The sequence below is a fragment of the Mesoplodon densirostris genome, chromosome 7, assembly GCF_025265405.1.
Source record: "Mesoplodon densirostris isolate mMesDen1 chromosome 7, mMesDen1 primary haplotype, whole genome shotgun sequence".
NCBI classification, from domain to species: domain Eukaryota; kingdom Metazoa; phylum Chordata; class Mammalia; order Artiodactyla; family Ziphiidae; genus Mesoplodon; species Mesoplodon densirostris.
Window position 1 is genome coordinate 15,247,779 of NC_082667.1, and position 12,844 is coordinate 15,260,622.

A 12,844-nucleotide genomic window follows, 5' to 3' on the forward strand; every position below is an offset into this window, starting at 1 on the left:
GCCAAGAACAGGGAGTTAGAGGGCCAGAGATGGGAGTGAACTGAGCTGTGGATATGAAGAAATTTAGAACGTGAATTAAGGGCATTGGCAGCATTATTACCATACTGGGCACAAGTTCTGGGTGGGACCAGTCTCTGGATTAGGCATTTGACCTCAGCCTGAAGAGGCGGCATGGTATAGGAGAGGGAGCTACGGTTTGGAATCAGAAAAACTACATTCTAGGGTAACATTTGGATCCTCTTAAGAGCTGATGCATCTTTGTAATATTATATATGCTGAGATCTATAGAATTGATAATACTAAAATGGATATTAATATTTGTACTGAATACCATTTCACTCACATATATAGTGTAGAGGATCTGGCAATGTCTGAGATTTATAGGACTTGAGAAGTTTAAGTAATGCAATAATTATTCTTTCTTTCTCCATAGGTTCGACCTAAGCCTGTGGCCCAGAATAACATTCCTATTGCCCCAGCACCTCCTCCCATGCTTGCAGCTCCTCAACTTATCCAGAGGCCTGTCATGCTGACCAAGTTCACTCCCACAACCCTCCCTACCTCCCAGAATTCCATCCACCCCGTCCGTGTCGTCAATGGGCAGACTGCAACCATAGCCAAAACGTTCCCCATGGCCCAGCTCACCAGCATTGTGATAGCTACTCCAGGCACCAGACTCGCTGGACCTCAAACTGTACAGCTTAGCAAGCCGAGCCTTGAAAAACAGGTACAGGCAGAGTATGCACCTGCTTTGGGCAGTAGCTTTGCCATTGAGGCTGGTCAGTCTGTAAGGGGTCTTTATCTTCTCAGCAGCTCTTTATGTTAGCACCATTGTCTGTTACTTATCATGTGATAATTTATCCACAGTGCAAAAGAGCTGTTCTTACTGAAAGTTGGGTTGCTTTACCCACCATCCCCTTATAGATGAATTTTGATTCCTGTGTAAATGAGCTCCCCCTGCTGGTTCTGAAGCAGAAATTCACAGATGGGTTCTGCTGCCCTCAGTCAGGAAGCACAGATAAGGTAGTAAACAGAAAATGCTATATTCATTTCGGCCCAGTAAGAATCCAGATGAGGATATCACTATGAAAGTTAGGAAGAATAAACAAAACAAGGAAAAGGATTTCATTTCAAAGATTTTCCCTGGTTATTACAGACAATGAGGAGCCAATGAAAAAATTAAGATTTCTAAAATTCATTCTTTTAACTCTAGAGGATACAGACATTTTAGCTCAGATATTGAAGCCTTTCATTTATATTTCTAAAATCAGATTTTCTCCTAAAAACACAAGTCTATAGAAATACAGGTAACCTCCAAAAATACTTAAGGGTTCTATGACAGAAAGATTTCTAAAACCAAGAAAAAGGATTTATAGGCAGTCACCATATTCTATTTAAAGAAAGACCAGTGACAAGAAAGAAGAATTTTGGAAAGAAAAGCTCTTCCAAGAAAGTTGATTTAAAAAGTCATTGCCCGGGCTTCCCTGGTGGCGCAGTGGTTGAGAGTCCATCTGCCGATGCAGGGGACACAGGTTCGTGCCCCGGTCCAGGAAGATCCCACGTGCCGCGGAGCGGCTGGGCCTGTGAGCCATGGCCGCTGAGTCTGTGCGTCCAGAGCCTGTGCTCCGCAACGGGAGAGGCCACAACAGTGAGAAAGTCATTGCTCTCTTTCTTATTGCTCAGGCTTGAGTTCTCATTCATCTGAAAATAGTCTCTGATGATCCTGAATCTTCTGCTTCTGGATGGCTGACCATGATTCAGAGAGGCTGGCCAGGTGGTGGGGAATGAGAAGGCTTCCTGCTGCCTTGGCCGCCTTGAGCAGAGGAGCCTTATGCATGGAATACCAGCTTTCTGCCCAGGCAGCTCATAAATGCAGCCGATCTGGCACTAAGAACCTGGGTACCAAAATCTTGTATCAGGAAATACCAGCAAGAACACATCTCTATTCCTGGGGAGGCTACTCACACCCCAGAAAATACTTTGAGGAACATTTAGAGATAAATTACTTACATGTATTTTAGATCAGGAGTTTTCAAATTTATTCTCAGCAGAACTTCAGTGTTAAAGTAATGAAAATAAGATGCCCAGGCTTAGGAGTTTGGGTGGGGGCATGTTTGTAGACCAGCTGCCATCGTGTCCCGTGCTGGCTCTCAAAGGACGACCTCTGAGGAGCATGAGAGTTGTAAAGAATGTGGTTTTGAAACATTATTTTATTTATTTACTTATTTATTTAAATTTATTTATTTAGTTAATTTTGGCTGCGTTGGGTCTTTGTTGCAGCTCGTGGGCTTTCTCTAGTTGTGGAGAGCAGAAGCTACTCTTCGCTGTGATGTGCAGGCTTCTCATTGTGGTGGCTTCTCTTGTTGTGGAGCACGGGCTCTAGGTGCGCAAGCTTCAGTAGTTGTGGCACGCAGGCTCAGTAGCTGTGGCTTGCGGGCTCTAGAGCTCAGGCTCAGTAGTTGTGGTGCACGGGCTTAGTTGCTCCACGGCATGTGGGATCTTTGCCGACCAGGGCTCGAACCCGTGTCCCATGCATTGGCAGGCAGATTCTTAACCACTGCGCCACCCGGGAAGTCCCTCGAAACGTTACTTTAAATTATTAAATATTATTTATCTTTGACCTCTTTTTTGATAAAGATATTTTTAGGAGACAAGAATCTTCAGTTTCATTTCACTTTTACGTTTCTTATTTTTTCTGCTTACAAAGATGATACCTGTTCACTGTAAAGGAAAGCTCAAACGTTACAGAAATATATATTGTAGAAATGTATCCCCTCATAATCATTGAAGAGAGTAAATTTCTCCCATAATTTTACCCTCCAAAGTTACTGTTAGCAGTTTAGATTATACTCCTCCACATATTTTCTTTTTAAAGGAAAAGACAAAATCAAACTATATATTACTTTGTAACTTGCTTTTTTTTCTTATTAGATCTTGAATGTCTTTTCATATCTCAGCCTTACATATTGATAGAGCTTTTCATTTTAATTATAAAAATATCATTAAAAGGTACCCATGAATTCTTAAAAATCAAAAAAAAATATTTTCTAGCAGTGAATTCCATGGTCTTTCTTCTTGTTGATCTAATAGAGGAATGTAGTCATTGCTGTTTTAGTTTAGCAGGCCACCTGGCACAGCAGTCTTACAGGTTATCAAGCTCAGTCAGCAAGGATTCTCTTTAGACTCCATTCTCAGAATTCTCTTACTTCAGATCTTTCTACTATCCTTTTTTTCCCCCATGTTTCATTTCCAGTATCTCATTTATAGCTGTTAAGAGATCCCATAGATGAGCATTATGTAGCCATGGAAGTACCACTTACAGCCTACTCATAGAGTTATCAAAACCTGTGTCCAACATTCTCTCTGTGGCCAGGCTAGATGGGTTCCTTTCTGCTTGCTACTCTTTTGTTTAGGGTGATAACAGTCACTTAATAAAAAAATGTTGATTCTGTGCCAGCTGCCATGCGGCATGTGCTAACACAAGGGTTGGGAGGTCAAAACCTGTACCCTCACAGAGCTTGGTCTGGGGCAGGCACTGTGGCTCTGCCTCCAGGGGAGGAAGCGTGGCAGGTCGTGTAGTTTCACGTAGGCATAGGAAAGGGAGAGGCAGCGTCAGCTGTAACAACAGTGGTCTCACTTCTCCTTCCCCCCATCAGGCATCCCCAACTTCCTTATCCACCCTAGATAAGAGAACCTGTCTTATCCCTTATCAGAAGCCACATTACATTGTGGCTGTGAGAAACTGAGTGGTAGAGTTTAAAGAGCTTTGAGGCTAGAGACATACTTAAGCAGAAAGGCAGATAAAGCCAGACAGACTTATATCGTGGCACACCCACACTGCCTCCTGTTATGTCTTTTTCCTCTCCAGCAGTCTGTGAAATGGGGCGAAACACCTGTGGATGGCAGAATGATGTAAAGAGCTTAAAGTCCGTTAGACTGTGTCTGATGCATTTAGTTCTGAGGGATTATATTCATTTATTATCCACGTCACCCCACCCCATTCCCTGCAACAAATACATCTATGTATGTCCCTAAGGCTAGGCTACTGAAAAAAATCCTAGGTTCTATGGGAAAATTTGTCAGATTGCCACCCATTCCCCTACTTCCATCTATATTTTGTATAGGAACCTACACAGTGTCCTCTAAAAAAAAGAGTACTTCCAAGTTGAGAGTATTATCCAATGTATTAGCCTCAAATTCCAGTCTTCCCTTTAAGGAAACTTGAGGTGGTAACTCTTTGCCCTCAATCCAAATTTTTTTAACCTTGATTGATGAAACGATTTGTACATTTGAAAATTTTTCAAGCGCCTAACTTTCATTATTCATGCAGCCCAGCCTTAAAAGATGAATTTTGTAATTCAGGGATATAAATGGCTAATTTAGTTCTATCCAGAGTTTTTGGGTTTTATCTTTGTAAAACCAAAAAAGAACAGGATTTGCAAATTCGTACAGATGCAAAGTAGGAAATATATCAATAAATGAGTAAAACAGACTGGGAGTAAACAAGTAGATTTTTTTTTCACTTTCAATGGGAACATGAGTACAAGAGATATCCCACTCTTCATTTCTTTGAACTAGTAAGACAAGCATGACAAAATCGACAAGTTGGCCTTGGTGTCAAAAGATAACAGAAGGTAGAAGAGACTGTGGTAAAGTGCAAAGTAACATACTCCATCTCAAGGAGGCAGCAACTTTTTGACAATAGCCAGTTTTTATCATATGAAAACTTTTTCAAGAAAAGCCAGAAATCCAGATATTTTGTGAGATTTCAAGATATACTTTTGAGATTAAAAACAAACAAACAAACAAACAAACAAAAATATATATATATATATATCAGTAACTGTTTAAACACCATGTAGGCAAAAAATAACACCTGCCGGACAGCTTCACCTCTGGATAGTGGTTTATAATCTCTGATAGTGACCATACTTTTAGCTTAATCTTTTTTGTTTGTCTCCCAACCTAATTGTTTTTTTAATTGAGGTGAAATTCTCATCACATCAAATTAACCATGTTAAAGTGAACAACTCAGTGGCATTTAGTACTTTCACAATGTTGGGCAGCTACCACCTCTGTCTAGTTCCAAAACATTTTTATTACCCCAAAATGAAACTCAGTACTCATTAAGTAGTTACTGCTCATTTGCTCCTCCCCTGCCTCTAGCAATCACCAATCTGCTTTCTGTCTCTATAAATTTACCTATTCTGGGTATTTCATATAGATGGACTCATACAGCATGTGACCTTTTGTATCTGGTTTCTTTACTTAGCATAATGTTTTAAAATTTATCCATATTGTAACATGTATTAGTACTCCATTCCTTATTAATAGTCTAATAGTATTCCATTTGTATGTGTATACCACAATTTGTTTATCCATTCATCCATTGATAGATTTGGATTATTTTCACCTTTTGGCTATTGGGAATAGTGTTGCTGTGACTATTAATGCACTAGTATTTGTTTGAGCACTTATTTCCCATTCTTTGGGGTATATACCTACAAGTGGAATTGCTGGATCATATGGTAATTCTATGTTTAACTTTTTGAGGAACTGCCAAACTGTTTTCCACAGCAACTGAATCACTTTACATTCCCACCAGCATGGTATGAGTGTTCCATTTTGTCCACCTCCTTACCAACACTTACTATTTTCCTTTTTAAAAAAATTATAGCCATCCTAGTGGGTGTGAAGTGATATCACATTGTGATTTTGGTTTGCATTTCCCTAATAATTAACGTTGTTGAGCATCTTTTCACGTGCTCGTTGGCCATATGTAAATTTTCTTTGGAGAAATCTCTGAGTTCTTTGCCAGTTTTTTTTTTTTTTTTTTTTTTTTTTTTTGCGGTATGCAAGCCTTTCACTGTTGTGGCCTCTCCCGTTGCAGAGCACAGGCTCCGGACGTGCAGGCCCAGCAGCCATGGCTCACGGGCCCAGCCGCTCCGCGGCGTGTGGAATCTTCCCAGACTGGGGCACGAACCCGTGTCCCCTGCATCAGCAGGCGGACTCTCAACCACTGAGCCACCAGGGAAGCCCTTTTGCCAGTCTTTAAACTGGGTTGTTCATGTTTTTGTTGTTGAGTTGTAAGAGTTCTTTATATAATCTGGATACTGGATCCTTATCAGATATGTAACTTGAAAACATTTTCTCTCAATATATAGGTTGTCTTTTCACTTTCTAATGTCCTTTGATGCACAAAAGTTTTTAAATTTTTTCTTTTGTTGCTTGTGCTTTTGGTGTCATAGCTAAGAATCCATCGTCACATCTAAGGTCATGAAGATGTATCCCTAATTTTTCTTCTAAGAGTTGTATGGTTTTAGCTCTTATATTTAGGTCAGTAATCCATTTTTACTTAATTTCTGTATATAGGGTGAAACAAGGGTCCAACTTTATTCTTTTGCAGGTGGATATCCAGTTCTCCCAGCACTATTTGTTGAAGAAACTATTCTGTCCCCATTTGAATGATCATTGCGTCATTATTGAAAATCTATTGGCCATGGATGTATGGGTTTATTTCTGGACTCTCAGTCCTATTCTGTTGGTCTATATATCTGTCCTTATGCCAGTACCAACCACACTGTCTTAACTGCTATAGTTTTGTAGTAAGTTTTGACATCAGGAACTATGAATCCTCCAACTTTTTTCTTTTTCAATATTGTTTTGGCTATTCAGGGACCCTTGCAGCTCTACATGAACTTGAGAATTGGCTTTTCCAGTCTTTCTGCAAAAAAAGGGTGGGGTAAGGGGCTGTTGGAATTTTGATAGGAATTGTATTGAATCTGTAGATTGCTTTGCATAGTATTGCCATCTGAACAATATTCTGTCTTCCAGTCCTTGAACATGATGTCTTTCTATTTACTTAGGTTTTCTTTATTTCTTCAGCAGTGTTTTATACTTTTCAGTGTACAAGTCTTTCACCTCCTTGGTTAAATTTACTCCTAGGTTTTCTTTTTGTTTTTGTTTTTTTTAAATAAATTTATTTATTTTTTATTTGTTTATTTTTGGCTGCATTGAGTCTTCATTGCTGCGTGTAGGCTTTCTCTAGTTGTGGCGAGTGGGGGCTACTCTTCGTTGCGGTGCGCGGGCTTCTCATTGCAGTGGCTTCTCTTGTTGCAGAGCACGGGCTCTAGTCATGCGGGCTTCAGTAGTTGTGGCACATGGGTTCAGTAGTTGTGGCTCACAGGCTCTAGATCACAGGCTCAGCAGTTGTGGCGCACGGGCTTAGTTGCTCTGTGGCATGTGGGATCTTCCTGGACCAGGGCTTGAATCCATGTCTCCTGCATTGGCAGGTGGATTCTTAACCACTGCACCACCAGGGAAGTCCCTATTCCTAGGTATTTTATTCTTTTGGATGATATTGTAAATTGAGTTGTTTTCTTAATTTCCTATTGGGATTGATTGTTCATTGCTATTATGAATTACCATGTATTAGAAATACAGCTGGTTTTTGTGTTGATCTTGTACCTCACAATTTTCCTGAGTTCATTTATTAGCTATAGTAGTTGTTTTGTGGACTCTTTAGGATTTTATGTATATATAAGATCATGTCCTCTGCAAAAAGAGATAGTTTTATGTGTTCCTTTCTAATTTGGATGCCTTATATTTCTTTTTCTTGCCTAATTGCTCTGGCTAGAATTTCCACTATAATGTTGAATAGCAGTGATGAAAGTGGGCATAGGTCTCTTGTTCCTGATCTCAGAGGGAAAGCTTTCAGTATTTCACCATTGAGTATGATGCTAGCTATACTTTCACATAAATGCCCTTTATAAAGTTGAGGAAGTTCCCTTCTGTTCCTAGTTTTCTGAGTGTTTGTATCATGAATGGGTGTTGGATTTTCACAAATGCTTTTTCTGCATTAACTGAGATGATCATATCGTTTTTCTTTGCCTTCATTTATTAACATGGTATATTACATTGATTTTTTAAAAAAATATCTTCCATTCCTAGGATAAGTTCCACATTGTCATTGTGTATCATCCTTTTAATATGCTGTTGGATTCAGTTTGCTAGTATTTTACTGAGGACTTCTGCATCTATATTCATGACAGATACTGGTCTGTAATTTTCTGTTATTGTGGTGTCTTTGTCTGGCTTTGGTATCAGGATAGTGCTGGCCTCATAGAATGAGTTAGAAAGTGTTTTCTGCTCTTCTATTTTTTGGAAAAGTTTGAGAAGGATTGGTGTTAATTCTTTAACTGTTTGGTAGAATTCACCAGAGAAGCTGTCTGGTCCTGAACTTTTGTTTTTTGAGAGGATTTTTTTTTTGTGGTATGCGGGCCTCTCACTGTTGTGGCCTCTCCCGTTGCGGAGCACAGGCTCCGGACGCGCAGGCTCAGCGGCCATGGCTCACGGGCCTAGCTGCTCCGCGGCATGTGGGATCTTCCCGGACCAGGGCACGAACCTGTGTCCCCTGCATCGGCAGGCGAACTCTCAACCACTGTGCCACCAGGGAAGCCCTTGAGAGCATTTTGATTACTGTTTCAGTCTCTTTAGTTGTTATAGGTCTGTTGACATTTTCTGTTTCTTCTTGAGTCAGTTTGGTAATTTGTATGTTTATAAGAATTTATCCATTTCATCTATGTTATCTGATTATTTTTTTAATTGAAGTATCGTTGACTTACAGTATTGTGTTAATTACTGCTGTACAGCAAAGTGCTTCAGTTATACATGTATATACATTCCTTTTTATATTCTTTTCCATTATGGTTTATCATAGGATATTGAATATAGTTCTCTGTGCTATACAGTAGGACCTTGTTGTTTATCCATTCTATATATAAAAGCTTACATCTGCTAACCCCAGTCTCTCACTCCATCCCTTCCCCAATTCCGTCCCCCTTGGCAACCTGTTGGTGTACAGCTGTTCAGTGTATTCTCTTATAATCCTTTTTATTTCTATAAGATTGGTAGTAATGTCCCCACTTTTATTTCTGATTTTCGTTATTTGTGTCTTCTCTCTTTTTTCCTTATTCTGTCTCATTAAAGGTTTGTCAATTTTGTTGATCTTTTCAAAGAATCAACTTTTGGTTTCATTAATTCTGTTGTTTTTCTATTCTCCAATTCATTTATCTCCGCTCTCATTTTTATTATTTCCTGCCTTCTGCTAGCTCTGTGTTTAGTTCTTCTTTTCTAGTTCCTTAAGCTGTAAATATAGGTTATTTAGGTTATAAGCGTTTAGATTTGAATGCTTTCTTATTTTTTATGTACAGACTATTACAACTTTAAATTTCCCTCTGACCAGTGCTTTCACTGCATCTCATCAGTTCTGGTATGTTTATTTTCATTTTCATTCTTCAGGGAGATAGAAAATTTCCCTAGTGATTTCTTCTTTGTTCCACTGGTTGCTTAAAAGTATGTTTTTTAGGGACTTCCCTTGTGGTCCAGTGGCTAAGACTCTGTGCTCCCAGTGCAGGGGGCTCGGGTTTGATCCTTGGTCGGGGAACCAGATCCCACATGCTGCAACTAAAGGTTCACATGCTGCAGGTAAAGGTCCGGAATGCTGCAACTAAAGAAAAAAGGATCCTGCATGCCACAACAAAGATCCTGTATGCCACAACTAAGACCCGGCACAGCCAAATAAAAGTATGTTGTTTAATTTCTACATACTTAAAATTTTTCTGGTATTCCTTTATATTGACTTCTAGCTTCTTTCTGTTGTCATCAGAAAAAATACTTCATATAACTTCAGTCTTTTAAAATTTATTAGGATTTGTTTTGTGGCCTAAAATATGGTCTATCCTGAAGAATGTTTCATGTGTACTTGAGAAGAATGTGTATTCTGTTGTTGTTGAGTAGGCTGTTCTTTATGTCTCTTAGGTCTAGTTGGTTTATAGTGTTGTTTAAGTCCTCTGTTTCCTTATTGATCTTCTTTCTACGTGTCCTTTCCGTTATTTAAAGTGAGGTATTAAAGTCTTTAATTATTATTATAGAACTGTTTATTTCTCCCCTCAATTCTGTCAGTATATGCATCATATATTTTGAGACTCTGTTGTTTGGTGCATATATATTTGAAATTGTCATATCTTTTTGATAAATTGACTCTTTTATCAATATATAATGACCTTTTTTGTCTCCTGTAATGGTTTTTGACCTACAGTGAATTTTGTCTGGTATTAGCATAGCCATCTCTGTACTATTTTGGTTACTATTTGTGTGCAGTATCTTTTTCCATCCTTTGATGGATACCTTTTTGTGTCTTTGGCTCTAAAATATATCTCTTGTAGGTAGCATATTGTTGGATCTTGTGTGTTTTTTTTTTTTTTTAATTATTTATTTATTTATTTATTTATTGCTGTGTTGGATCTTTGTTGCTGTGTGTGGGCTTTTCTCTTGTTGTGGCGAGGGGGTGCTACTCTTCATTGTGGCACGCAGGCTTCTCATTGCGGTGGCTTCTCTTATTGCGGAGCATGGGCTCTAGGCGCGCGGGCTTCAGTAGTTGTGGCTCGCAGACTCTAGAGCGCAGGCTCAGTAGTTGTGGCGCACAGGCTTAGTTGCTCCGCAGCAGCATGTGGGATCTTCCCAGGCCAAGGCTCAAACCCATGTCCCCTACATTGGCAGGCAGATTCTTAACCAATGCGCCATCAGGGAAGTCCCGGATCTTGTTTCCTTAATCCATTCTGCCACTCTCTGTTGTTTAATTGGTGAATTTAATCCAGTTACATTTAAAGTGATTACTGATAGGCAAGGATTTGTGCCATTTTGCTCTTTGTTTTCTACATGTCTTATGTCTTTTTTGGACCCCAGTTCCTCCAATACTGCCATCTTTCATGTGTGTTTTTTTTTTTTTTACACTAGTGTATGTACTTTTTTGATGCTCTCCTCATTTCCTTTTCTGTATATTTTAGTTATTTTCTTAATGGTTATCATGGGGGCTATAGGTAACATTCATAAATTTTTAACAATGTAATTTGATTTGATCCCAGCTTAGCTTCAGTAGTATACAAAATCTATATATACAATCTATAGTATACAATCTATAGTATAATCTATAGTATACAAAATCTATACGCTCCTATACAGCTCTGGCCCGCCCCCTTTTATGTTGTTACGGTCTCACATTGCATCTTTATGTATTGTGTGGCCACTAATACATACTAATAATTTTTTCATGCATTTCTCTTTTAAATCATATAGGAAGCAAAAAGAAAAGTTAAAAATCAAAGATACAGTAATACTGGATTTTATATTAATCTATGTAGTTACCTTTATTGGAGTTTTTTTTTCTTGTTTGGCTTCAAGTTACTGTCTAGGGTCTTTTTATTTAACCTGAAGAACTCTAAAGGGAGTTCTTTTAGGACAGGTCTACTTGCAGTGAACTCCCTTTGCTTTTTGCAGGAAATGGAGTTCTCGGTTAATAGCCTTTTTTCTGTCAGAACTTCAATTGTGTATTTATTTATTTTGGCTGTGCCACACAGCATGCAGGATCTTAGTTCCCTGACCAGGGATGGAACCTGTGCCCCCTGCAGTGGAAGTGTGGAGTCTTAACCACTGGACCGGCAGGGAAGCCCCCTCAGCACTTTAAATGTGTCATCCCACTGCCTTCTGGTCTCTGGTTCTGATGAGAAATTGACTGTTAATCTTACTGAGGACCCTTACATGTGATGCATCATTTTCCTTTTGCTGCTTTTAAGATTCTCTCTTTGGCTTTTGACAGTGTGATTATAATGTGTTTCAGTAAGAGTCTCTTTGAGTTTATCCTACTTGGAGGTCACTGAGCTTCTTGGATGTGTACAGGCATACCTTGGAGATATTGTGGATTCAGTTCCACACCACCACAATAAAGCAGATAAAGGTAGTCACATGAATTTTCTGGTTTCTCGGTGCATATCAAAGTTATGTTTACACTATACTGTAGTCTACTGAGTGTGCAATAGCATTATGTCAAAAAAACAATGTATATACCTTAATTTTAAAATACTTTATTGCTAAAAAATGCTCACCATCATCTGAGCCTTTATCACATTATAATCTTTTTGCAGTGAGATCACTGATCACAGATCACCATAACAAGTATGATAATAATGAAAATGTTTGAAATATTGTGAGAATTACCAAAACTTGACACAGAGACAGCGTTGCCACATACCTTCAGTTTGTAAAAAATGCAGTATCTGCAAAGTACAATAAAGTGAAGTGCGATAAATAAATTAAATGAGGTATGCCTGTAGATTCATAAATTTCATCAAATTTGGGAAGTTTACAGCTGTTATTTCTTCAAATATTTCTGCTTCTTTCTGTCTCTCCTTTCCCCCCTGGGAGTCTATAATGCACATGTTGGTATGCTTGACAATGTCTCGCAGGTTTCTTAGGCTCTGTACTTTTTCTACATTCTTTTTTCTGTCTGCTCCTTAGACTGGAAATTTCAGTTATCCTATCTTCAGGTTCACTGATTCTTTCTTTTTCCTGAACCCCTTTAGTGAATTTATCATTCCAGCTATTATATTTTTCAGCTCCAGATTTCTATTTGGTTCTTTTAAATAATTTCTATGTCTTTATTAACATTTTCTTTTTGGTGAGACATTGTTCTTCTGGATTTTTTTTTAGTTCTTTGTCCCTGGTTTCTTTTAGCTCTTTTAGCATATTTAAGACAGTTGACTGCTACCCCAGTTCTCCTCCTACCCCAGGGTTTACTGCTGTTGATTGTTGAGAGCTGCAGTTGTTTGTTTAGTGCCTTTTCTAAACTATTTTTGCAAATACTATTTCTTGTCATGTGTGGTTATTGAAATTTTTGTTCTATTAGATTTACTTAAACAACTGGAGCCAAAAAGAAGAAAAAGGTAATAATAAGTAAATTAAAACAAAAACAGAAAACCCTTTCTTGGTCTTTGCAGATTGGCTTTGA

At 38.7% G+C, this 12,844-nt stretch overlaps 1 protein-coding gene across 13 annotated transcripts in view; it reads left to right on the forward strand.

Annotated features, from left to right (window-relative positions):
- Positions 1-12,844, forward strand: part of PHF21A (PHD finger protein 21A) — a 198,418-nt gene that overhangs the window by 154,003 nt on the left and 31,571 nt on the right. For all 13 annotated transcript variants that reach the window (XM_060103787.1, XM_060103780.1, XM_060103779.1 and 10 more), the window contains one exon: positions 434-727. In XM_060103787.1, coding sequence (XP_059959770.1) covers positions 434-727 — 294 coding nt within the window. The remainder of the gene's footprint in view (positions 1-433; positions 728-12,844) is intronic.